At 39.1% G+C, this 27,057-nt stretch overlaps 1 protein-coding gene across 1 annotated transcript; it reads left to right on the top strand.

Annotated features, from left to right (window-relative positions):
- The first annotated feature begins 1,014 nt into the window (after positions 1 to 1,014).
- On the top strand, positions 1,015 to 26,734 carry smim14 (small integral membrane protein 14). Its single transcript, XM_052042385.1, has 5 exons — positions 1,015 to 1,152; positions 3,190 to 3,299; positions 17,001 to 17,049; positions 21,115 to 21,263; positions 22,872 to 26,734. Exons 2-5 carry the CDS (start codon positions 3,225 to 3,227, stop codon positions 22,908 to 22,910), a joined length of 312 nt encoding a protein of 103 aa, XP_051898345.1. The 5' UTR covers positions 1,015 to 1,152; positions 3,190 to 3,224; the 3' UTR covers positions 22,911 to 26,734.
- The last annotated feature ends 323 nt before the right edge of the window (positions 26,735 to 27,057 follow it).

The following is a 27,057-nucleotide window of genomic DNA, read 5'->3' on the forward strand; positions in this document are numbered from 1 at the left end:
TTTCAGCATTTTCCTCTTTTTATTTTGAAGGAATCATAAAAAGACAAGCGATTGCGCAAAAGCAATATGAGAAGTGTGTTCATCCATTTTAGTTTATGAATGCATTCAGTATTGCAGTTTGGTCTGTAAATGGATTCGAGTTTACAAAGTAAAAGTGTGCAAATAATACGTTCATGAAGGCATCCTCCTGGTATTCTCCTCTCCCTCGAACCAATACATGTAATTTACTCGTTAATTTGGCTTTTTTTCTTAAAGACACCTGTATCTCGATTTACAGGGCACTGTACATTTGGACGGCAAGCCTCGCTGTGCCTCCACACTGATCAGAGCCTTTCCAGTGAGTGCACATTCCCATTCCGGCTTTCTTCTTCCAAAATGCATGCAATGCCTCACTCTAATCCATATTTAAAATTACTTCCTCCAATGGGTACGCCCATTCCAGGGGGCCAAAATCCTCCCGCACACTGAATCACCTCACTATCTTGCGCTAGCGGAGGAAGCCGGCCAAAGCGGCCGGCAGGCAAACGGCGCCACGACTTAAGGGCGGGGCGGGGGGGGGGGGCGGAAAGAGCCGCCGGCAGCTCGCGCCACCCAGCGCTAACCGTCGCCTGTTCTGTGAACTTCCGGCCACCTTGCCGGCGCTGCTTCCGACCCTCGCACCAGCACACGTCACCGCTCCCCGCGCGCCCGCGCGCGTCGACCAACCGAACACGGACACGACTCAGCTTCAAGCACGCGGAGCGACCCGCCCCAGATTGCGCCCCCCCGCGGGTTACATCGCGCCCTGCTTCGCACGGAAACGTGCATTCGATGGACCACCCTAATAAATAAATCCTATACACTGCAAGACCTATGGACTGGGGTAATAAAAGAATTGCAGTCCGGCTCTCCTTTCCCCCTGAGAATTCATTCTCGCGTAAAGTGGTGCGTCCATAAACGCTTGAGTTCCGTTCCGCACTCGTTCCCCATGACGTCATCCCGCGCACGCTTGGGTGCGAGCGCGCAGGCGGAGGCGGCCAGGTGGCATAGATCCGGGTACCGCGGCTCCGCCTCCTTGTGACGTACACGGCTGGTGGTCGTTGTGTCAAAACAGTGGCGAGGTGCAGCCGGGGCGGACGGATTGTCGGGCAGGTTCCCAGAACACGGGCCCGGGTAAGAGACTGCGAGCCCGGAGCGACCTGCAGTGCAGGAGTCTTACCCTGCTGGCTGGGGATTGTGCCACGGCCAATGTCGCCGCTGGGAACCGATCAGCTCGATCCTTCGAAGGGGGGGAGGGGAAGGAATGCATTTAAGTCAAGAGACTTCGCCTTGTAAACAAATCACCGTCACATCGGAAGGGATCCCCATTTTATGATTTGCTTTTGGTGCATGTGTTGTGGGCTGTTAATGTCATTATCGTCATTGTGTTTTCTAGATGCGATCAAATAATTCGGGATGAAAAATTCAAGTTTTGTTTACTTCTATTTTGACCGATTTTTAAAAATTTCCTATCAGGTTGTTTTAGCATTTACGTTCTCTAAACTTGGCTTTGTTGACGGAAGTTTACTTTAAAATTCGTATAATTTCGCAGATTCCTCGATTTAAAAAGTGTGATCCGGCTTTGTGTATGTTGAGGCTGTGTTATTGAATAAATTAGCCAAACCATCAATGTACATTCCCTTTCTTGTCGTTTTTTCCCCCGGTGTTCAGCAGTTGACAGATTCAATTTAGAAGAATGTTACATATGATACGTTCAAGATTTTGTATAAAGTACGAGCTGTTAATTCTGTTTCTACAACAATTGCCTCACGAACCTAAAGCATGTTTTAGATTAGTGACATGCTTAACGACAGTTTGTAATGTTAACTTTACGTATTGACTTGCTTTATGTCTTCCTTTTCACGCAAGCCCAAATCCAGGTACAATTTGGATGGCAGTTAATCAATTATTCAGTTTTAAATTTCCTGAATGCTCATAAAGAATTTCTGTTGCGCATTTATGGGTCTGGTCAATTTCTGATCAGTAATACATGGAATTGTTTAAATAAAGGTAACACTGATATTACTATTGCAGGGAATGGTAAAATCACAAATATTAGCAAGTGAATTTCAAAAAGTACTAGTGAAAGTCATTAATTTCTATTTAGATTATACTTCCGATGGAGAAGTTGATTTAAAAATAGATGACCAGGTATTTACATACTGTGCAGCTGTTTCGAAAAGCTTCAGTGCACCATGCAAATGTCTTTATTTTGCTTGTATTGCCTCTACTGCAATTTTTTTCACATCCCATTTAATACAGTAGAAATGTGATCTGAGATTATCAGTTTTTTTTATACACGTAAACCACTTTTTTTTTAGAAAAGTGGTGGATAATTGCTACTGTTTTGTGACTCGAGACTGTACAAATGTAATGCATCCTGTCCAAGTCTGATAAAGTCCATAAGTTGAACACTACAGATGAATGGCAAATCCTAGAGATGAACATATGCTGCAATAGCATTGCCCAAACATATGTCTGATTTTTTGATTTTATAAAAGAAATCGCTTGGATAATTCATTTGTGATTTTAGCACTCCAAACTAGAATTTTGTTTGTTCCAACAGCAATAGACATTTCAATATAAAACCTCATCACTGCTAAGCTTTCTTCACACTTGAATGACAGGGATAAAGAAGGAAAAACAAAATGCCAAATGGCAATAATTCCAGTGGTCATCTGAACCCAGTGATTTAGATTACTTTCTTGTAATCAGTCTGGGGCTCCTTTCTCATGTGTTTAAAAATTGCAGCAAATCAATAGTACAATTGCACATCATGAAAAATAGCACAGTGAACATTTTTAAAAAAAATCTCAAATTACTAAATGAATCTTAATCTTTTTTGCATCATATGAAGGTGACAGCACTGTTGCACCTCTAATCACTGGAATCTGGCACAAGCTGGGTATCAGATTAACATTTGCATCTTGTTTCTATCCATTGCATAACATCGAACCAATGAAGGTGAAGCACGTAAGCTGGTTGAATATTTAACGATTTGTTAAGAGATGAGTTGGTGTCATGAGTTTCTATATACAATGTGTAGTTTTTTTTTGTACTTCAAAATATTTGCTGATTAAGAACCCACAAAGGGTTTTTTAAATTGTAAATTATACATTGAATTAGGACTGCCCCTGTTAAATTCTGTTATAATTGTTTTCATTGATTTAGTTACCAGAGACTGGCTGGAGAACCTTTATCCTATAATGGCAGAAGGAGGTTTTGACCCTTGTGAATGCATCTGCTCACATGAATATGCTATGAGAAGGCTGATAAATTTGGTAAGAAGTTGGACCCTATAATCAAGTATTGCGTAAACAATTCTCCGTCATTTAAAAGGATGATAGAAATGTTTCTAATCAAGGTTCAACACCACTTGTATATGATTTTAAAAAACAGTAATGACAACCTATATTAATTGATGTCCTTTTGACATAGCAGAACACCCCAAGACACGTTACAGGAGTTTATTTACCAAGGTTCACAGTGAGCCAAGGAGATTTGGAGTTGTCTCAAAGGAGGAATTAGAGGCTGAGGCTAGAACTCTACAGCTCAGAGCATTGGTAGCAGAAGGCATGATCACCAGTATTGGAGTGATTTGAATTTGGGTGATGAGAGGGCCAATATTGGAATACTGAAGATATCTGAGTTTTATAGCACTGGAGTTAAAGGTCAGAATTTTAAAATTATCTTCTATTAGACTTTGATGAATGAATGATATTTAGTTGTTAGGACAGCAGAATTTTGGATGATCATAAACTTATGGAGAGTAGAACAAGGGAGGCCAACTGCGAGTGAGTTGGAGTAGCCAAATCCAAAGGTAACAAAGTCATGGATGAGAATTCTCAGAAACAAATAACTGAGACAGGGACAGAGTGTGAGTGATATTGCAGAGTTGAAAATAGTTGGTCTTGGTATTGGTGTAATTATTTGCTTTCATGCTCCTCTTTAGGGTTGTACAATATCTAGGTTGTAATCAGTCTGGTTCTTTGTTTATACCAAGTAGATGAGAAATAGGAAGGGACCAAGGGCAAAATATTCCAGAACTCCACAAGTGACGGTGTGAGTGCAGGAAGAAAAACTATTGCAGGTGATCTCTAGTGTAGTCCTGCCCAGCTGGCTAACACTGGCAAAACATTAAAGGAGAACAGTGGGGTCAACCATAACAGAAGCTACAGATAAATTGAAGGATTAGGATCACCTTTGTCACAATCACATAGGATGTTGTTGGTAATTTTGATCAGAACTGTTTCAGTACTTTAGCAGGGAGGAAACCTGAATAGGAGGATTCAAACAACGTGCTTCAAGAAAGATAGTCATAGATTTGGGAGATTACAAATGTTCAAGGACTTTTGAAAGAGAAAAGACTGGAAGGGGTGTTTTTTTTTGTTTTGCCTCTGCAGTTATGATGAAGTCAAGGCTTTGTTTTGGAGGGATGATAACGACAGATGTAAAGAATAGGAGAAAACAAAACTGTTGAGAATATCCACTAAAATGGAGGTCAAGAAGGGAAACTGGGAAGCCAACAGCTTAGCAGCAGGGGGGTCAAAGGTGTAGGAGTTGTGGTTCATGAATAAGGTGAGCTTGGAAAGGGTGTGAAGGGAGATGAGGGGAATAAACTAGAGAAAAATGTAGGTTTGAAGCTGGAGCTGGGGGATCCTTAGCAGTTTGGTTTGATGGACTAGTGGAAGGTAGACAAGCAGTAGAAGCAGCTAAGTGGTCCTCTCAGTGTTGGTGATGAACAAGTCCACATACTCTTAGCATTTTGAGAAAGAAGAAAAAAAATTTATATTGTACTTTGTTATAATTTATCATCTTTGACATGTTACCAATATTGTAAAGTCTCAAAAGCAGAAAATAGGGAAAATAGAAACCATATTTTTTTACATTGTCATCATTTCAGTGAATTCCCAGTTCCTTTTCAGGTAAAATGACAAAGTGTTTCTTCATTTACTTGTATACATTGAGCTCAACGATATCCATGCCATCCACATCTCTGTAGCCAGCTCTTTCAAAGCTCTAGGATGTAGATCATCAGATCCTGGGGATTTATCAGTTTGCAGGCTTATTAACTTTTCCTGTAGCATTTCTTTGCTAATACTAATTTATTTTACTTCCCCATTTGCATTGGAGCCTTGGTTCTCCAGTATTTCTGGGAGGTGTTCTGTGTCTTCCGGGAAGATAGACACAGGGTATTTGTTTAATTCCTCTACCATTTCCTTATTCCCCATTACAAATTCTCCCATCCCTGTACCTCTACATTGGTCCTTGCTAGTCTTTTCCTTGTTACATAACCCATGGAAATCCATACATCCTAAAACATTCCTGATCTTCAGGCTTACTGTTTCCTCTGGCAATGTTCTAAGCCTTTTTCTTATATTTAATGCTGTCTTTAATTTTTCCTTTAACCAGTGGTTGGACATTTCCTGTTGTGTCTGTGCGCCTTATGGATTCGCATATTTGTAGCAAGTCATGTATTATTTCCTTAAATGTGTCAATTGCCTGACTTTTGTCATGATGTAATTTCCCAATCTATCGTTGCCAACCTGCCCTTCATACTTTCACAGTTTCTGCTTGAATTACAACCGTTTTCTTTGAATTGCATCCCTTTTAAACAATGTAAAGTTCTATATGAATGTATAAAGTAGGAGCAGGAGTAGGCCACTTGGCCCATTGAATTGGCTGCACCAATGAATAAGATCATGGCAAATGTGACTATGACCTCAACTCTGCATTCCCTACTACCCGCAGTAATGCCTTTGTTCATCAAGAAACTACTTATCTCTGCTTAAAGATCATTCAAAACTTTGCTTCCACTGTCCTTTGAGGGAGGGTGTTCCAAAGACTCGTTACCATCTGAGAGAAAACATTTTTGCCTCCTCTCTGCCTTAAGTGGGCAGCCCATTATTTTTAAATGGTGACACCTATCACATTATGGCCACTGTGCTATCTCAGCCAGAGGCTGGTCTTGGTAAGGCTGAACCATGAGGGCTACAGGAAGTTACTTTTTTTTTCATTTGCTTTATTCCCTTTCTTTCACCAGTTACCGAGGCTAAGGAGTGAAAATTGCTGCCAAGTGTTCAGGACTGAGTTTAGGGTTCACAGAAGGATTTCATGGTTCCAAGGGGATGGCAGCAGAGATCCGTACTTTCTTTGCACAGTTCAGAGCTCATAACATGTGTTGTTTAGGCACTACAATTACATTGGAAACCTAATGTCATTATAAAATCCCAGTTTATAATTATTCATGAAGATCCTGTTTGACTCAGCTGGTTTCTGCCTGTTCAAACACCTGGTAAAATGAGTTTAAATTCTTTGTTACATTTCTAATAGCTTTGATAAGAAGGCACACCACTCTACTTTTCTGTTCCTAGATACAACTTTCTGAATTTTCTTTCTTTTAACCAATTCCTGAGTATTTGCAGATTGCATCTTAAATTCCTATTACTTCCAATTTCAGGAGTCATTTGTTGCTCTGGGTGATTGAATAGTCAGTTTGTGTATTTACAATGGAGAAGTTAAAAGCAGAAAATGTTGGAATGTTTCAGGTCAATGAGATCTGATGAAAAATTATTGACCTGAAATATTAACTCTGCTAGTTTCTCTACAACGCTTCCTGACTTGCCTGAATATTTCCAGCATTTTCTATTTTTATTTTAGATTTCTGGCAAATACAGTTCTTTGCTTCTTGGTTATAGCAGAGTAGTCTTTGCAGCTCTGTCTAAACATGTGTTAAGGTCACATGCTGTTTGTGCTGAATGTTCAATGATACTTGATTTGCACTAAAACAGTTCTGGTCTTTTTTTTTTGACTGCTGGAACCAGATGAACATGAGAATTTGTTATTCATTGTTTCAGGAGAGGATTTGCTTGTGTAAATTTTGCATCTGTAAAAATGGAAATATTGCATAAGTAAATATTAGATTCTCATTTGAGTCAAAAGGAAAGGAAGAACAAAGCTAAATGGAGATAGATAATAACTTTTGTGTCGGTCTCAGTAAATGAGGAACTGAAACCTGAAAGGGAGTGTTTCCTTTTGACTTGTCAGCTTGGAGTGAAAAAGCAATTCTGAATGTAAAAATGTAAGAAATAGGAGTAGGCTATTTAGTCCTCTCTACCTGCTTCAAATTGTTGAATAAGATCATTGTTTACCTTGTACCTTGATGCATTTGCTTATCTTGTACCCGCACTTGTTTTTCCCTTGATTTCCTTGATACTTAAATATCTATTGATCTGTGCCACGCAGTTCCTGTGACATAGTTCCTAAAAATCTGCAGCAAAATTTGGATAATTACTATTAATTCAGAACAAAATAAACAAATTATCAGTAGCTTTCAGACTTGTAAAGCTACAGAATGATCAACAGCAGACCTGTACAATCAGTAAGATGATGGAAGTTGTCCTGTTGTTTATTTCACTGCATTAATGTTCTTGGTAGAAAATTACATGTAAAGGCAACAGGAGAGGTTTGTGTTCTCTGCAGTTTGAGTTGTCTCATCTGTGCCTGGCAAATGTCCAGATGCTATGCTAAAACAAACAGGGCCCATGATGAGTTAAAGAATGAGTTAAATTAAACATGGGCCACAAAATTTTAAAGGGTTCTAGTGGTTTCTCGCCATAACTCTGGAACTCCTGGAGCAACAACAATAACGCGATGAATATGACTGTTCAATTGCATCCCTGCAAGTTCTAGCTGTTTTACAGCAAATAATTGGCTGAACCCTTGTGGAATTTCAGGGTGTGATATCGGATGTGCAGGCAATTACTGTACACAACAAATATTTGTGAGTAAAGATTTCACAAGGTAAACAAATATAAAAACATCTTTTATGACCTGAGAAGTGAAGATCTTCCAATGTACCTTAAAGCCAATTAAATATTTTTGAAACATATTTGCTTTAAATTTAGGAAATGTGGCAGCCATTTTGCACACAGACAAGCTGTTTGACTTGTCCTTCAAAAGTCGATGCAAAGGTCTTGTTGGCTTTAGCTTCTTTGTAGCAAAAAGTAAATTAGTGCTGCAAGAGCCTTCTGTTTGACCAACTACCAGTGGACCTGAATGAATTGATTATAGCAGTCTGTACCATAGAACTTGCCAACTACAGGAAAAGTTACAATGCTGTTCTCTCCAGTACAGCAACTTTACTAATTCCTGATTAAACAGCTTCTGATTGGGTGGTGGCTAGCATATTTTCTCTACACATGAATGGAAGCGAACCAGCCTTGACCCTTGCACTCTAGTCTGATGCTAGAACTGCAGCAATGTCTAGTAATTTTGCAGCTAATTGGAAAATACAGTTGTTATTCACGATCTTGTATCTTCTATGTTTTTCCAAATTTAATCATTAAGGTTATATTGCTTGGCTATCAGTATATTTATCATTTTGGCATAAATCTGACTGGGTGCTACAAAAAGCAAATGCTGGAAATTTGAAATAACAATGGAAAATACTGGGGATACATCATCTGTGGAGGGGGAAACAGAATTAACATTTCATATCAGTCCCATCAGAACTGGAAAAATGAGAAGACGTGTGTTTTAAATGCAAAGTAGGGAATGAGGCAGACAGAACAAAGGAAATGTCTGTGATAGGGCGAAGATCAGGACAATCCAGATGAGACAAATGCTGTTGATACTATCCAAGAGATGGTGGTGAATGCTTGTACGTTGTACCTAACTGTTTGTAGGAGGTGTAAATAGGGAAGATGAATGAGGGTAGAGGAGAAAATTTAAAAAAAACAATATTTGAACAATACCCTTTTGAGAAAATTGAAACAAAAGAGAATGCTGGAAATACTCAGCAAGTCAGGTGGCATCTGTGGAGAGATAGGAAAACTGAGAGAATGTGATGGATTGATGACCTTGCATCAGAACTGACCAGTTACAGTGCTTACATTGGGCTTCGTTGGAATCCAAAGGAAGAGGTTAGAGTAGAATGGAGAATTAAAATGCCAGGCAAGTGAAAGCTCAGGGTCGTCGTTTCAGTCTGAATGGAGGTGTCCTGCAAGGTGGTCACCCAGTTTGCATTTGATTTCTCCAGTATAGAGGAGACCACATTGTGAGTACGAAGTGCAGTGCACTAAATTGAAAGAAATGCAAGTGAATCACTGCTTCACTTAGGAGGACTATTTGGGTCCCTGGATGGTGAGATGAGCTAAAAGGGCAGGTTTACATCTCCCGCAGTTTCATGGGAAGGTACTGTGAGAAGTAGATGTTTGTTGGTGGAAATGGAAGAGCAAACCAGAGAATTGTAAAGGAGCAGTCCCTTTGGAATGTTGAAAAGGTGGGGGGAAGGAAGATGTGTCTGGTGGTAGCATCTTGTTGAAGGTGGTGGAACTTATGGAGGATGATCTGTTGAATGTGGAGGCTGGTGGGGTGAGGACAAGAGGAATCTTATCTTTGCTCTGTGTAGGGGAAGAGGATGTGAGAATAGAAGTACAGAAAATTGAGGTGCAGTTGAGAGCCCCCTCAACTATTGTAGAGGGGAAACTATGGTGCTAATTAAGCCTGCTGTTGAAGGATCAACTGGCTTAGGAAATTGCATAGTTTTTCATTGAATTTATATTTGTATATTATTTACACTACATGTTGTTGCAAATTGGAGTTGTGGGTTAAGTTTTAGGCTCCACGCTACTGGAAGAATGTTGAAGTGAATTCACTAGGCTGCTGCCTTGTAGTAGGAAATACAATGTGAAGAATGGCTTGAAAATGTGTGGAAATTGGGTAATTTCATAGTCTTTAAAATTATGAGTGGATGAGATGAGGCAGATAGAAGCAGACTGTAGCCATTTGTTGAATAATTATAGAACAATGGATTACATAGGACACATAGAACAGATGCAGGCCATTTGGGCCAATCAGCCTGTGTCAGTGTTTATGCTCCACTTGAGCTTTCTCCCATCTAAATCTCCCTTGTATATTTGTTCAGCCTCCTCATAAAGGCTTCTGTACTGTTTGCAGCAATCATTCCTTGTAATAGTAAATTCCATATTTGCGCCACTCTTTGGGTGAAGTTTGTTCTGAATTCCATACTGGATTTCTTGGTGGCTTTCTTTTGTTGATAGACTTTAGATTTGTCCTTCCCTGAAAGTGAAAACATTCTCTATCCACTGCATCAAAATCTTCCATGGTATTAAAGATCCCTATTACGTTACCCCTCAGTTTTCTTCAGAGAAAAAGAGACCCAATCAGTTTATCCTTTCCCAATATGTATATCTTTGCAATACTGGTATTGTTGCTGTAGATATTTTCTGCACCTCCTCCATTAACTCTATTTCCTTTCTATAATATGGTGACCAGAACAGTATGCTGTACTCTGATTATAGTCTAACCAAGGTTTAACACAGATTTAGTGCAAGTTTCCTGCTTTTCAATTATATTCCTCTGAAAATAATCCCTAGTTCTTGGTTTGCTTTCATTATGGCTTTACCACCAGTAGTGCAACTTTTGTCGTGTGTATTTGTAATCTGAGATCCCTTTTGTTCCTCTCCCCTATTTAGACATGCACCTTCCTTGTTCTTCCTACAAAATGTACTACTTTTGCACATTATCTTTGTGGAACCTCATCTGTCCTTTGTTTTCCCATTCTACAAGCTTATTAATGTTCTTCTGTAATTTGTTGTAGTCCTTTTCAATATTGACCATTCCCCTCCCAAAATTGTATCAATTGCAAATGTAGTAACTGCATTCTTGATTAAGAGTACAGGTACTAAATTAAATGTACAAGTGGCATGAGAAACTTTTTTTGTTATACGAGGGAGTTATGAAGTGTGGAATGCTGGAAAGAATTTCCTTTTCCAGCAATTAATCAAACAAATAATTGTAACAGCATACCAACATCTATGATAGAGTGATGAAAACTGGAATAAACTGAAATGGGAGGAAATCGGGTCACTGAAAATACAGCTTACACTTGTGCGGAGAATAATTGCCAACTTGACTGGTTAGGTATGATGCCCATTCCCATGTTGTCGATATTGGATGGGCAGATCCAATTCATGCAGAAACGTATGAAGATGTATACACTTTAGGGGAAAAGAAATGAATCATGCATTTGAAGCTTCCAGTTGATCCATAATGTGTAAGGATTAATGTACTCGCACGTTGAACCGGGGTACGTAGTAGTTATAGAAGCTTACAAGCAACATAACTTTCCTGGCCACAGTAGTGAAATGTGAAGTAAAATGTGTTTAATTAAGTAGATCTGGAATAGAAGGCTATTAGCAGTAATGAAGATCATGAGACTTCTGAACAGTTGTAAAGTAAAAACCATGTGCTGGAAATACTCAGCAGGCCAGGCAGCATTCTATTAAAAGAGAAACACAGTTAACGTTTCAAGACAATGATTCTTCATCATTTAACCCACCCACTAAGGTCTTTTTAAGGAGAAAAAATCCGTTGACTTTACTTAGTTTGGCCCAACTGCAACTCCAGACCAAAGCAATGTGGTTGACACTTAACTATCTTCAGAGGTGGCATAGCAATCCACTTAATGTACCAAAATGCTACCAACAAGTACAGTAACAATAAAGCAGAATGGATTATACAGTTTTGACCCAGCCTTTTATTTCAGAATTACTTAATTAAATATCCTGGCTGCTGTAGTGTAATTTGAACACTGGAAATGTACGCTGCTATGTCCTCCTCCACAAACATGTGGGGACTGATATGTAAATTGGGAGAGCTCGCCACAACCTTGGCACGCAATGGCATCACATTATCGTACCTGTGGAATTGTTCATTTCAGCCAGCCTTCACTGTCTTTTGTACATCCTGTCCCCTGGCTAGACATATCAACAAAGACCCATTGATTATTACCCTTCTCCTTCCTCAGTACTCGTCCATTTTGAACACAACTTGGCAGAGGCACTGAAACCAGCACTGCCCACATCCTGTAAATAAATAAAATAAACATGAAGCAGCAGTACACTGTGTACAAAAGAAAGCTATCCCAGACCCAGCAGATAATATAGGTCCTACAAAATCCAGTTTTGAATAATGATGGATATTTAAACACTCAGAAAACTGCTTTATGAGTATGCCTGAAATCCATGTTTGTGTGAGAAACTCCAGACGTAAGTAATTGCAACCATCTTCAGTTTGATTGGGGAAAAAAAAACAAGATGCTGGAGGAACTCAGCAGGTCAGGCAGCATCCATGGAGAAAAGTGGATGGTCAACGTTTTGGGTCAGGACCCTTCTTCAGTACTGAAGATAGGAAAAGGGAAAGCCCAGTATACAGGGGGGATAAGCAGAGCAGTGATAGGTGGACAAAAGAGGGGAGGTGGGGTGGGCACAAGGTAGTGATAGGTAGATGCAGGTAAGAGATAGTGATAGGCAGGTGAGGGGGAGGAGGGGAGAGCAGATCCACTGGGGGATGGGTCAAGGGTATGGAGGCAGATGGCATGGGGGAGGGGAGGAGAGGAAAAGGTGAGGGAAAAAATGGCAAGGAGAAAAAGGCTGGGAAAGGGAAGAAAAGAAGAGGCATGATGATGGGGGGGGGGGTGGGGGTGGGATTGGTTTACTTAAAGTGGGAGAATTTGATGTTCATCCCGTTAGGCTGTAAGGTCCTAAGGCAGAAAATGAGGTGGTGGTCCTCCGGCTTGTGTTGGGACTTCTCCTGGCAGTGAAGGACCCCGAGGACATATCAGTGATGGAGTGGGAGGGGGAGTTGAAGTGACTGGCAACTGAGAGATGCAGATCACGGTTATGGATGGAGCGCGGGTGTTCTATGAAATGGTCACCTAGTCTGCATTTGACCTCACCAATGTAGAGGAGGCCACACTTGGAGCACCGAATGCAGTAGATGATATTAGGGAGGTGCAGATAAATTTCTGCCTCACCTGAAAGGACTGTTTGGGTCCCTGGATGTGTAGGGGCAGGTGTTGCACCTGTGGCAGGGGCAGTGGAACGTTCCCAGGGTGGGAGCGGGATAGGTGGGGAGGGAGGGGTGAACTAGGGAGTCATGAGAGAGCGGTCCCTGCGAAAGGAGGGGAAGATATGCTTGGTGGTGGGGTCCTGTTGGAGATGGCAGAAGTGGCGGAGAATGATGTGTTGGATATGTAGGCTGGTGGGATGAAATGTGAAGACAAGGGGGACCCAATCCCTGTTGGGTCTGGGAGGGGTGGGGTTGGGAGCAGAGATGTGGGTGTGACCCCTCGTGACCACAGTAGGGGGGAAGCCACGGTTAGTAAAGAAGTTGGATATCTCTGAATTCCTGGAGTGGAAAGCCTCATCATGGGAACAGATGCGGTGGAGGCAGAGAAATTGAGAGAAAGGGAAAGTGTCCTTGCAAGAGACAGGGTGAGAAGAGCTGTAATCAAGGTAGCTGTGGGTGTCAGTGGGTTTGTAGATGATGTTGGTGGATAAGGAAACTCCTGAGATGGAGATGGAAAGATCGAGAAAGGAGAGAGAGGTATCAGAGATAGTCCAAGTGAATTGGAGAGCCGGGTGAAAATTAGTGGCGAAATTTATGAAACTGTCGAGTTCTGCACGGTTGCAAGAGGTGGCACCAATGCAGTCGTCGATATAGCAGAGAAAAAGTTGAGGAGTGCGGCCAGAGTAGGCTTGGAACAGAGACTGTTCAACTTAGCCAACGAAAAGGCAGGCATAGCTGGGGCCCATGCGAGCGCCCATGGCTATACCCTTGGTCTGTAGGAAATGAGAGAAAAGAAGTTGTTTAGGGTGAGGCCAAGTTCAGCCAAGCGGAGGTTTGAGGTGCTGCGTAGATAATTCATCTTGATGTTCCCCTGAAGTGGAAGTCAATCTTCAGCCAATTCAGTTCACTCTACAGAATAATTGAGAAATGGCTGGGAGCATTCGATCTGGGAGTCTGTGGACCCTGAAATTGTGCTTTCTCCTGTGTCGTAGACTTGTACCTCAGAGTAAACCATGACTATAGCCAACATTGGCACTAACCTGAAAAGTGTCAAATCTAATAACCTGCTCGCTGATGGTCAATTTGGGTCCAGCTGTGAATAATTGGCATTGGATCCCCTGACAGCCATGATCCAAACAGGACACAGTAGCTGAATTGTAGAGAGATGATGAGAGTCGAATGAAGAAGCTCTGGAGAAATTGTTATCAATGAGAACTGACAGGTGGGGTGGAGAGGAATCTTTCCTCTAGGAATGTGGTCCCTGGCAGACAGGAAGATGGTTGCGATTTTTGAAAGCCAATCACCTCGTGCCTCTGCCCCCTGAACTGTCACAGTCTGCCTCCCCCACCCCTACAGAATTCCAGGCATGTCAGATTGAGCTAACTAAGCAGACGCTGTTAACAGTGCGTGATAAGGACTTTACATTGTCAAAGAAATCAGTGACCATGTGATGTTAGAACAAAGTTTGTGGAATACTTTGCAGGAGTGCTTTCAAAGCATTGAATGTACTTCACGTAAAGGAATTTCTCCTACATTCTTTACTCATTCACTCCCTATTGTTGTTGAATTACTGACTTCTTAATTTTAACATTAAATCGTGTTCATCTCTTATCCTGTGGAAATTGTTTCAGTAATTTGGCTTTCCTTTAAAGCTGTAATTGCCCATCTCTGTCATTATCTTGATGTATGAATCTATGCCAAATACTTTCTCAGGATTCGATGTCCTTTTTATGATGCTCTGAGCAACGCACTAACTGGCCTAAATGATTGTGTGCAAGTTTACCTTTACTACAGATTTATTTTTTATGCTCCTACTTATAAAGTGATATTGGTCATTTCTGTGGCCTTTTCTAGCATATGAATTCCCTCTCCTCCAACCTTATGTCATTTTATCACCGTCCTCCATTGCCTTTGCCTTGTATATGTTCACTAATTCTTTATTTTCCTACCAATATAGGAAAAGGTATGGACTGTTTAGCCTCGAAGACAGGCAGAAATTTCTATTAGCACCTCCATACAGGTGATGCTCTGGGGCATGGAGTCTATTAGACATTCACAGGGACAACAAGCAATATGCAAAACTTCCCTTTGGCCTCAACTGGCTGGTTGAAGTTTGTCTTGGCATTAGTTTAATGGCTGGAACCTACCTGGCCCACTGCCGGGGTGGGTGTATCTTTACCTTTACCTTTCCATCATTTCTGATCACCCAACCCCTTCCTTGCTGCCAGTGTTCTCTACCTGAGCTCCCTCTCGTGTCTCTGATCCCTCTCAGCTCCTTGGCCCTGCATCCTCTCCATAGCAAACTAACCCACAACTCTAATCCTCCATCATACCCAATTACTGTTATAACAGCTAATCCTGGAGAAAGAGCCCAAAACACTTTTGACCTCTTGTGTGGTAGAATATGCAAACCTCAGTTCTGAAGTGTTCAGAATTGGCAGGCCAAGCTGAGAGTTGCTGTGGACTAGTCCATAATTTAGGAGTCTATAACTCAGTGGCTTGAGCCAAATCTATCATTCATTTAGACTGTGGCAGATTAGAGTCATAAAACTCTTTTTATCTGGTATTTTTTCATATCCCTTGAAGTTACATTTAACCATCTGTTTATCCATTCTGCTAAATTCAGAACCAGGTTCCCTGTAAATCGAAGCCTTGTATATGTGCCACTTCCAATTTTTCCATATGATTCTGTTTCTTTGTCCATTAACCAACTTTTTAAAATGTATATGCTATAGAGTATTTCTAACCAGCCCTTAAGATGCTTTTCCAGATGTATTCTAAAAACTCTTAAAATAACTTCTTAATTGATCAGTTATTTAACAAAAAAAATTCTTAATTCTGCATTAAGAATCTTCCAGCAGCAATTGGTGTTTGTCTCCGTATGTGTTCCTGGGAGCAGAGGCCCAGATTATACAGTTGCTTGAGATGAACCTCGACGAACAAAAATACTGCATCTCTGTCCAGACCTTCTTGACAGATGCAGATTCCAAAAAAAGATGGATGATGACTCATTCCCAGCACAGCTGCCAAGTGCAGTGACAGTGACTTTCCAGCTAAACATGAAGGATCTGGCAGGGAGGGCATGCTCAGCATCAACCAAGCAAGGTCTTGGTGCTTGATTGAAAGTTCTGGTGGTGGTGCGTTCTGTCAAATGACTTTAACAGTTTGCTGGGGAAAGCATTTGGCAGGATTCATCATCTCCTTTTCCTGCAAGGCTATGAGGACATTCAGTACAGATCACTATCTGATTGTGCTCAAAAGTATTCAATGAGGGATAAGGTGGTATGGCACAGTTCAGCTGAAAGGAATTCTATGGCAACATGGTCAGACCCATCCTTCACAACACCAGGGACAGAGAACCTCAGGATGTAGTACCACTTGATGTTCGCAATCCCAGAGTCTGTGCACAGATGGATGCAGCCACACACAAGAGATAAGGACCATAATGGGTACATTTTGTTTTCTCTGGTAGGTACATTACGTTTCTGCTGATGCAATCCATGTTCAATCTCCAGATAAACTGGAAAATGGTTCAGTTTGGTTAACTGCAGAGGTGCAGCAAGATATGAGCCATACCTGCTCAATGCATAGCTACCCCCAGGAGCATCTTACTCCTTGCATTTGAGGGGGAGTGCTGTGGCCAATCCTGCTTTCAGCATCACTTTATCTATGTGCTCCTGGGTCCACCAAACCATATTTGTGGCACCCTCAGGCTGTATCTCACTATTGCAAGCAGTTTTCCCAAAAATAATGTAAATTCCAGAAATAATTCTTCAACTTTCAATTTGAGCTTCCACCAATCTGGAGTTTTGGGTCTTTTCTTGAGAATGGGAATTAGAGATCAAATGACCATCATGTTCAGTGGCTTTTTCTCACTCCCTCCCCCAAATTCTGTGGAAGAGTAACATTTCTAGAAGATTCCTGATGAGATTGTGAAATTGCAGGAACCCTCATTCTAATTACAGCAGTCATTGTATTAAGCTACAATTGTTTTTTGAATATAGATCTAAGCTACTTACAGTAGAAAGGAGAATAAATAATCTACTCATCTACTTTATTGTGTTTCACAAGAAATAAGTTTTTTTCCCTTTTCTCTTGTATTTCAGCTGCGACAATCACAATCTTATTGCACAGACAACGAGTGTCTGCAAGAATGTAAGTTCCGTTTTAGTTTAAATTCAGTCAGTCAAATTGCGCAAATTTTGGTCACAGATGTTAAAGGCCATTGATCTTCAGTTATTCATATTAAAATTTACTCAGCTGCAGGTTAGGAATTAGTAATCTTGAACTTCATATTGGGAATCAGTCTTCCCTTTCCTACTGCCAATATGTTACCAGGTGTACAGACATCCCCTGGGCTATGTAAGAGTTCTGTTCATAAGAACTGTCCATAAGCCAATTTCTCTATGTCAGAAATGTGTGTTTTCTATAGTAACCCACATCGTATTGCTGTATATAACTTGCTGTAGTTCTTTCATTTAATAATCACCCTAACACTAGCCAAAATTAAATTAATGGAATATATAGTGTATCAAGACATTACTGAATACCATGAAGCATTTTATTACTAGCAGTATTAGCTTGAAAAATACTTTAAAAATGTATGGGAGAATTTGTGTAAAGTCAGATTTCAGTAAGTCAGGTCATTCATAACCCGGGCAGCCCCTGTACTCACAAAGTAACTGTCCTCATGGTGAACATGCTGTTTTATTTTAAATTCATGCTATAAAAAGGAATAGTATTACAAATGAATAGTTCTCTGAATAATTTTTACGTGTGGAAACCTCTGTTTTGATATGAACATAAGACATACTGTACATCTAGGAATTGAAACTTGCAATCGTGGCCTGATGTAATTGGAAGAGTAGGGTGATCATCACAGTTGTACTTTTCCACATCATTCTGCCCTGGGAGTTATTAGACTGCTCATTGAATACTCCATTTGCTTAGACCATAATGTTTAGGCAATAGTAATGGTCAAGTTCTTCACATGAAGCAATTACTCTACCACTGTCACCACAATAGCAACTTGTATTTTAAAGTTTTCTTACTATAATATCCCAAGGTACTTGACAGGAAGGTAATCAAAAAGAACATTGAAAGACTCTCTAACCAGTAGTCAATTCGGAGTACAGAAGTGTAGGATCCAAGAGCAAGAATGGAGGTTATTATCTGAATGAGAAAGGGGGAGGTTCAATGTGACCTGGGTGGCCTTGTGCACCCGTTGCTGAAGGCAATTGAGAAGTCAAATTGTATGTTAGCCATCGTAGCAAGAGAGTACAGGAGCGGTGATGTCCTGATGCAATTGTACAAAGCCTTGGTGAAACCATACCTTGAGTATCATGTGCAATTTTGGTCTCCTTTTCCTTGGAAGTATGTTCTTGCTATGGAGGGAGTTTAGTGAAGGTTCACCAGACTAATTCCTGAGATGGTGTATGAAGGGAGTTTGGGTCAATTAAGCTTATGTTCACTAGAATTTAGAATAATTCTAATAAGACTGCACAGATTAGTTGCAGGAAGGATATTCCTGATGGCTGGGAAGTCCAGGACCAAGGGTCATGGTCTGAGGACAAGGGGTAAGCCATTTAAGACTGAGACAAGCAAAATTTTCATCTCCCAGAGGGTGATGAACCTGTGGAATTCTCTTATGACAGAAAGCAGTTGAAACCAAATCATTAACTATATTACAAGAAGGATTGTTCTTGGAGCTGGAGGGATCAAGGGATTTGGGGAGAAAACTGGAACAAGGTACTTATTTTGGATGACCAGCCTTGATTGTATTGAATGGTGGAGTGGGTTTGAAGGGTCAAATGTCCTATTCCTGCTATTTTCTATGTTTCTGTGTTTTAAACATAGAAAGTAATTTGAGAGTGATTCAAACAAAATATAGTCATTGTATTGTTAAGATCCTATGGCTCTATTTGCCTTATCACCAGCAGCGAATTAATTAACATAGGAAGGTAATAAATGCTGGAAACACTCAGCAGGTCAGGCTGTATCTGAGGAGAGAAACCAAGCTAATGTTTCAGGTCAAAGATCCTTTGTCAGAACTGGGGAAGAGAGAAAATAAGTTGGTTTTAAGTTGCAGAGAGGGTAGGAGAAGGACTGACAGGATGAAGGGAATATCTGATCGGGTAGAGGGAGAATTGCTGTGGAGATAAGCTGTAAAGGAGGTCATCCTGTCAATGAGTTAAACAATTAGGAAAGCAGTTCTAATACTGTGGAATTAATGCAAAAAACATTACAAGGTAATCTTGTATTCCCTTTTTGTAATAAAGGTAATTGTTGCATTCGACGGCATTAGGCATAAGTGACTTAAATTCTTGGTTCAAGCAAGCAGGTATAAGAACAATTAATATATGTGAATCAGAATTGAAAAGACTTAAGAGATGTTCCCTCTTCAGTTTAATCAATATTGTGAACCATTGTTAATTGGCAGTAGTATTGCTTTCTCTCCCAAGGCAGAAGATTGTGGCATTGTTTCATTCCAGAGGCTTGATCTTGAGATCCTGGCTAATACTTACTTCAGTGTGCTATTGATGAATGCTGCAATGTCAGAAGTGTCATCTTTGGATATGAATTTAAACTGTGAGCCCACTTTTACTTGATTCCATGTCACTGTTTGGAAGAGGAGCATGGGAATTCCCTTAGTGTCAATGCTAATATTTATCCCTCAGTTGAGACCGCTAAAATGTTACCAGGGCTTAATCGCATTTGGAACCTAGCTGCCATGTTTCCCTACATTTGTGACCACAACAGATACCAGACCTCAAACGTACTTCATTTTCTTCTTTCTATTTCCTTTCTCCCTTTATCATTAATTTTCTTTGGGGTCTTTTACATTATCTTATTTTATTTGTGGGACCTGGTGAACAAATTGATTGCTGTGTTCCAAACATAGTTGTGAAACACTGGAATTTCCTGAAAACATGAAAGGCACATGTGCAGTGAAACTCATCCTACAATTTGGGAGAGAGTTCCGTGATTTTTGACCCAACATTAACAAAGAAATTGCAATCTTGGAGGACTATATATAGTTCCAGACATTACTAAAGGGCTACTTTGGAGAGGATGCAAAAAGATTAAGAGGAAAAGTAATCTTGTATCATTAGTACCAATCAGGAAAGAGCAAGTTGGATATATTTCTTTTTCTCTTGAAAGCAGAAGTGTGAGGAGTGAATTAACTGAGATCTTGAAAATTATGGAAGATTATGATAAAGCAGATATGTCAAATTTACCATTTGTGAGGAAGAGTCTGATTAGAAACCATAAACGTAGGATGGTCACCAAGAAATCAAATAAGGCATTAAGAAACTTCATTACCTAGAGAGTGGTGAGCTAGCAGAAATAACAATAATGGAGGTTGGTTGAGATGAATAGCTGAGATATATTTAAGAAAAAGTTAGGTAAGTATGTGATGAATAGGGGAATATTAGGGTATGATAACAGGGTATGAAAAAAGGAAAGACTCTGGAAACTGAATGGAACAGAAACACTAGAAAAGGCTGGTTGAGCCAGAAATCCTATCTTTATACATTGCATTCCATGTATTTCAATGAATGTGAATGCACAAGCTTGTGCAGTTGTTTCTTTAATTAGTTTGGTTTCATATTTTCAGGTCCGTTTTATTGGTCAGAAAACATAATTGGATGTGGAAAAATATCATTGGGAGAGTTTACTAAATTGATCCCCAGATTTCACCAGATCTGTAGAATATACTGCCAGTTGGTACATATTCTCCCAGTACATACATATGTGTATTGTATTTGAGTTTTAGTACATACGTGTATTGTATGTACTTAACTTCAAATACAATTCATACTTGCTGTGATGCAGTTTATTGGATAAAGTTAACTTATGTCTGTGAAGCATCTTCATTATTTTTTCAAACAAAAACCTGGAAACTGTCTACTTGACATAAGTAATTCAATCCTTTCCCATCTCTACACACAAGCATTCATAGATGCACATGTATCTGATTTAAGAACATTGGGGGTAATTTTAAACTAATTTGCTAATAACTAATACAAGATTGGGTGGAAAGCAGCTTTACACCGCAACCCGTATAATTTTTCTTTGTCTTCAGTTGGAAGTAACATCAAAAAGGGTGTAAAACCAATGTTGCACCTGACCCTGCATATTTTCCAGGGGCTGGTTAGGTTAAATTGTACCACAACATCTTTTGGAGCAGTAATTTCAAGATCCATTCTCTCTCTCCAGTACCTGGACCAAACACTACCAATGATGGCAGTCTGACATTTTCTATGATTATGATGGCTTGGATGATCATTGCCCTTGTGTTGTTCCTGATGAGACCTGCTAGCCTGAGAGGATATCCAACAGGTGGAAAATCACATGGGCCACACAATGTAAGTTGGTACAGCTTAATTGCACAACAGCAAAGTTAAAATATACATGTCTTCTGAATCACTATGTTGACCAAATTCACCGTTGCATTAGCTAGCATTTTGGATATTTCTGATGTTTTAGATCCATGTTTGTTATTCAATAACAATGATTCTGAATCTGACAAACAAGGTAGCCCCACATTCATTTGTCCTGTGCCAACAAGATTTTGTTTTTGGAAGATAGGCCTTGGAATTTGCTGCATCAGTTTTCAGATGTGAAGCGCAACACCTTGCATTTATGCAGCATCTTTAATGTTAATGAATGTTCCAAGATTCATTATCTTGACAAGACCATTATCAAAACACAATATAACATGAATGCACATAGAGAGATGTTAGCTCGGGTGACCAAGAGTTTTCTCAAATAGGAAGGTATTAAGGAGCATCTTAAGGGAGGGAAGAGATGTCGAGAGGCAGAAAGGTTAGGAAGGAAATTCCAGAACTTCAGGCCTTGGCAGCTGAAGGCACACAACCAGTTAATGGAACAATTAAAATTGGGTATGTATAGAGGCCAGAATTGGAAGAAATTAGATGTCACAGAATGCTGTAGGGGTAAAGCCATGTGAGTATTTGAAAAGGCATTCCTTGACCGGAATCCATCATGGGTCAGCAAGCACTGAAGAGATAGGTGAACGGAACTTGATGCAAATTGGGATACACTGGCACATGTTGTGAATGATTTGGGTAGAATGAGGGAGCCTGGCCACAATTATGTTGGAATAATCAAGTTTAGAGGCAGGAAAGAGATAGATGAGGGTTTATCAGCAGCTAAATTGAGGGGAGAGAGGCCAAAGTAATATTGATCCTCTTGAGTCTGTTAAAAGGACACTAAGAGACAGTTGATTGTTCAGAGGAAAAAAGTAAAATTGGCCAGGTAGGTCAGCTGAGGGAATGAAGGTGGTTTGAGGAGATAATCAGGAGGGAGCAAATGAGGGCTGGCAGCGATAATGCAGGCCTAGAGGAGCACTGCTACTCCACCTGGTTCTGCATCCAGGTTGGTTTTAAAAACTTTGGGTGTTTCATCATTGTAGGTGCAACGGGGGAAATGGCTATCTCTGCACTTGTCACAATTTGGTCAGGAGGTGGTTTGACAAGTACAGGATTTTTGTGTGTTTAATTTGTAGTTGGCACACACACAATACCAGATACTTTACATAGTATTTTAATCCACTATGTTAGCCATTCTCCTGTTTGATCCTTGTAATAACTTGGAAGCCAGTCTTGTTTCCTTGCTTCATTCATGCTTTAACTTAACTTGTTTCAGTTTGTTAGACATCAGAAAAGGGGGATTGTATCCCTTCAAAGTCAACAGTGTGCAATGGTATCTTATCCTTTGTTTATTTACTCTACATTGTTTATAACTGGGAAAGGCATTTTTTTGTAATTTTTTTTCTAGGATGTTACAAGCACAGGTAATAGTGGACCAGTTCATTTCACTCACGCATCTATTTATGTATTCATGTATTTATTTATGAAGCCACTTGAATCCTGACAGCATACTGTGAAAATATTCAAATTAACTAATACTGGTAATGATTTGTAATTAATGCCATCCAATTTATCTTCCAGAATCCAAGGCAAGAACCTCCTGCTCCTCCTGTGGATTAAATTTACGGATATGGATTTCTTATAATTACCAGCTAAGAAACCAACTGACCAAACCTAATAACTGTGGCCTGAATTATTCTCAAAACTGTTAGTTTACTGATATATATTTTACCAATATTTTCATAAAAAGTCAATATTCCCAATATAGTACTTGCAATAGTTGAACAGTTAATTGCACTACTTAAAAAAATCAAACTCTTATATTTTAGACAAATCGACACATTTCCTTTTACAAAACAATTGGGAAAGATGAACATTCCTACAAAACACTGATCTCTGCCAGCTATGTTACTAATGTGTTGTCCGTGAAAAGTGCGGGGATGGTGGGATAGATTCACTATTACATCTGTCGCTGTACCTGACACTGGGTACAATGCTAGCAGGATATCCAAATCATTGGTATTTTACCCTACTAAGGTTATAATGTTAACTTTTATTTATGCCAGTTTTTGGGTGGTAATTGGACAAGAAGTGACTTGAGCATTATTACATTGTCTTGACTGCTCCTTTAAGATTTTGATGCCAGTAGGTTTTACCCGCAACTTGTTTGAAGTAGTTATTTTAAAATCCTTTTCTGTAACATGCAGACTTTTGGAAATCCTTATTTCCTTTCTATACAGTGCTGTACATTCCATACACCTTTTGACTTATCAGTGTGTTTCATTTAAATGTTCTGGTATTCAGAATTCAGTATGATGTATACTAGTGCCAATCTATATTGCATATGTATTATTTTACTATACACTAGCATCCTTCAATCTCTAGGATGCTCTACTGACTTCTACAATTCCAGTGCCAATATTATTCCATATTTGAATGCCAATTTATAATGTTCTATTAGAGGCAATCTGCTTTGCCTTAATCCTAGTTCCAAGGGAAGACATCTCTACCATGATGTTTCTCCCATAACATATGACATGAGAGCTTATCACACACAAGATTCAAAGTAATTGTACAGTAGTACCTGTTTCATTGTATGAAATGATTGTTGCTGTGTCTCTAATCAGATAGTGTTTTATAACAAAAAAATCTTGCACTTAAGAAAGCAATGCCTGAATTAGGCTTTAAAATGCATATAGGTGATTGAAATGTCTTCATCATTTATGTAATTGTGGACATATGAGAATGATGCTTTTGATTTTAGGTGAGTGAATGCTTCTGGTTGAAAGACTAAAATGTGATGTATGTGGAGCAGTAACACTGTTGAGTTAACAGTGTTACTGCTCCACATACATCACAATTCCTTACTCAGCTCTGTTTCTTTAATGAGTGTTGTTGCTATGAAATGCATAATATGGGTGGTTTAGGAAATCTGGATAATAATCTGAACTCCACTTGTACATTCCTAAAAGATATTATAGTCTTGCATAGGTGAAGGCCCAGGAGTGGGAAGGAAAATAAGAAACTTCCTGGAACTTAATTTCAACTTGTGGAATTGGTCAACCTGCTTTGGTGCAAGCACACTAGATCATGTAAGTTCACATTATCTTAGTTCAGAATAATTCTGATTTTTTTTTCCTCTTTTTTTAAATTGAATAGCTGTATCAATGCTTTTTTTCTAATTGCATGCACCACTGTCTCTAGTAGATAGTGTATCGAAAACTCTGAGATAATCTCTTATCTCTTAGTCATTCAAGTCAGCAAACCTCAGTCCATGAACTGTGCTGCAGAGACTTATTTCAGCCAAGATGGCATTTGGGGGCAGGGGTACTACAATTGGACATAACTCACATGAGTGAAGAAGAGCAAAGTTGTTATTTAGAATTACTGCTATAGGTTCATATCTGTAGACATTAAGAATGGTGATATTGGGCTTAGCTTGGATAATCTTTGAGGGTGAATAGCCAAAAAACTGCCACCAGTGAAAATATGTCTCCAGTGATGGCACAAAGCCTGATAAGAGATGTTAAAATCGGAGAAAATTAAATTTTCTGGTGTTTGTTGAAGCTGCCCATTTTCCAGTTGATCAGTAGAATGATATTGTCTCTGTATGACATTGCCATTTTGGAAGAAAATGTAGAATTATTATTAATGCCTCCCCTAGTTTTAAGACCCTGTTATTTTTTTAAAAGAATACTTTTCAATGTTGTGTTTTGTAAACCCTGTAAATGAGCTGAAAAATGAGGTTTTGGGGAGAAATAAAATATAAACCTTACCAAAGAAGGTTTCAGTGTTCACAACTGACGTTGGGATAATCTACATCCATGACTGGGTTTGTAGCCCATCATTATTTGTTATAACTGTGGGACAACTTCCACCTTTGAAATTCCTCTGACGGTGGAATATTTTTGTATGTGGACCTTTCTTAGATACTGTAAAATGAGGAATTTGTTCTTTTCATTAAATTACAAACTTTTCACTTACCATTTCCCTAACATTTAGTTACTGAGTTGTTAAATCAGTAGTTTCAGAATTCTAGACAAAATTGACTTCCCTATGGAAGGGTAGCTAGGCTTTAACATGTAGAGTGAAATGGTGGGGAGGGTTCCCTGCTATTGGCCACCTTTTACCAAAATAAATTTTGCTCCTATTGGTTGAAAATCAAATTTTCCTAATAAAACAAATCTGGGAATAAAATGAAGTAATATCTATTTTGAAATGTTTTTGACCTATAAGGGTAGTGCCTTTGAACACCTGGCCTGAACAGCTATAAATTATGTCTAGTTTGACTCATCACTTTTGTTTATTATATTTTTTATTTTTATTCCTATAGAAGTTTACTTTATTTGTTACTTACTCAGATGGGAATGGAAGCCAACATTTTATGAGAAAACACTGCAAAATACTAATTTTGACTATTTCTATTTATTAATCATTTAAAATTTGTTCTTATTGATGCTATTAAATCGGCTAATTTCATTGAATAGCAATGCTACTTGCAGGGTGTTTTTTAAAAATTTTTTTGAGCTTTATCCAAGGGTTATTTTGTTGCAACATCACTTCTGAATCACAGTTTGCCAGTGTAAATTTGTGGTGATGGAAAGAAAATCTGTAAGGTTAGAATTGTTATCAAACAAAATGACATACGGTTAACACACAGATAACCAGATCATAGTCAATTGTTTTCCATAAAATTCTGTGTCAAATGTTTCTTTCAGTTTATTCAAAGGGAAATAATTCCAGTTTTATTTAATATGGAGAGTAATACCATCTTTGCACCTCTATGGATATTTCATTTGGATTTAGTCTTTATTGCAAATTTTAATTTAAAGGAAGACATTGTTAATTAAAGTATTCCCACTGATCTATGTCGTGATCCATGATGAGGATCTATGATTGCCCTCCTCTCCGTCTCTATACCTGGAAATCAAAACTGGACTAGAACCATTTGGGAACAAGTGAAGGGTAGTCATCCCAGCTAAAGCAAAATAACGTTACATTTAAGTTTTTAGAGTGCTGTGGAGCCAGAAACCAAGCATAGGCCAGATGCAATCACACAAGGAAGAGGGCGAAAACAGAAAGGACATGGACAGGAGTTGACTGCCAATTTTCCTGGCCACAAAAAAAAAAGTAATGGTCCAAAAAAAAAGAGTAAAGGGATAATATTGCCTTTGGCAAATTTGCGATGTTATTTATATTGTTGTCACAAGTTCTGGGATGCATTGCTTTTTTTCCAAAATGGTGTAAATTAAATTTCTAAATATGCCAACAGAAAGTTGTTATCATGTTAAATTTATGTAAAATAATTGTTAGACTCTTGATTTCTGCTTATGTACTGTAATTAGTGCCATTCAAGGCTTTTAAAAACTTTAAGGAATTGTCACTGGGATGATGGCTTCTACTTTGCACTTTTTGTTCCATATTAAAGGTTTATATGGTTATAAGATTGGAATTAATTGTCTTTTTTATTTAGAGTGCATGAAACAGAAGCAGCTGTTCAACTATTTAATGTACATTTAAAATCTCAGTACTGTTATTGACCTTTAAGAGAAGCTACTGCATAGTAACTTTCATCTATGTGATCTTACCAATTATGTTTGATCTATTTAATGAAAATAAATAAAATATTTATAAGTTAATTTTAACTCAAATTAATTCAACATTTTGATGCCAAGGTCTAGGCAATTCAAAAAGTTAGTTTAAATTAGCATCAGACCCCACTTGTTTTTCATTTCACCAATTGAGAATGATATTGGCAGTTTTAACA

This window comes from Pristis pectinata, chromosome 2, assembly GCF_009764475.1.
Source record: "Pristis pectinata isolate sPriPec2 chromosome 2, sPriPec2.1.pri, whole genome shotgun sequence".
NCBI classification, from domain to species: Eukaryota; Metazoa; Chordata; class Chondrichthyes; order Rhinopristiformes; family Pristidae; genus Pristis; species Pristis pectinata.

Bases quoted from the DNA above. Each gene is read 5' to 3' on its own strand.
- smim14 (XM_052042385.1), top strand. From the start codon at position 3,225: ATGGCAGAAGGAGGTTTTGACCCTTGTGAATGCATCTGCTCACATGAA. The intron at 3,300-17,000 runs GTAAGAAGTTGG...CTTGTATTTCAG, and splicing joins TGAGAAGGCTGATAAATTTG to CTGCGACAATCACAATCTTA. The intron at 17,050-21,114 runs GTAAGTTCCGTT...CTCTCTCTCCAG, and splicing joins CAACGAGTGTCTGCAAGAAT to TACCTGGACCAAACACTACC.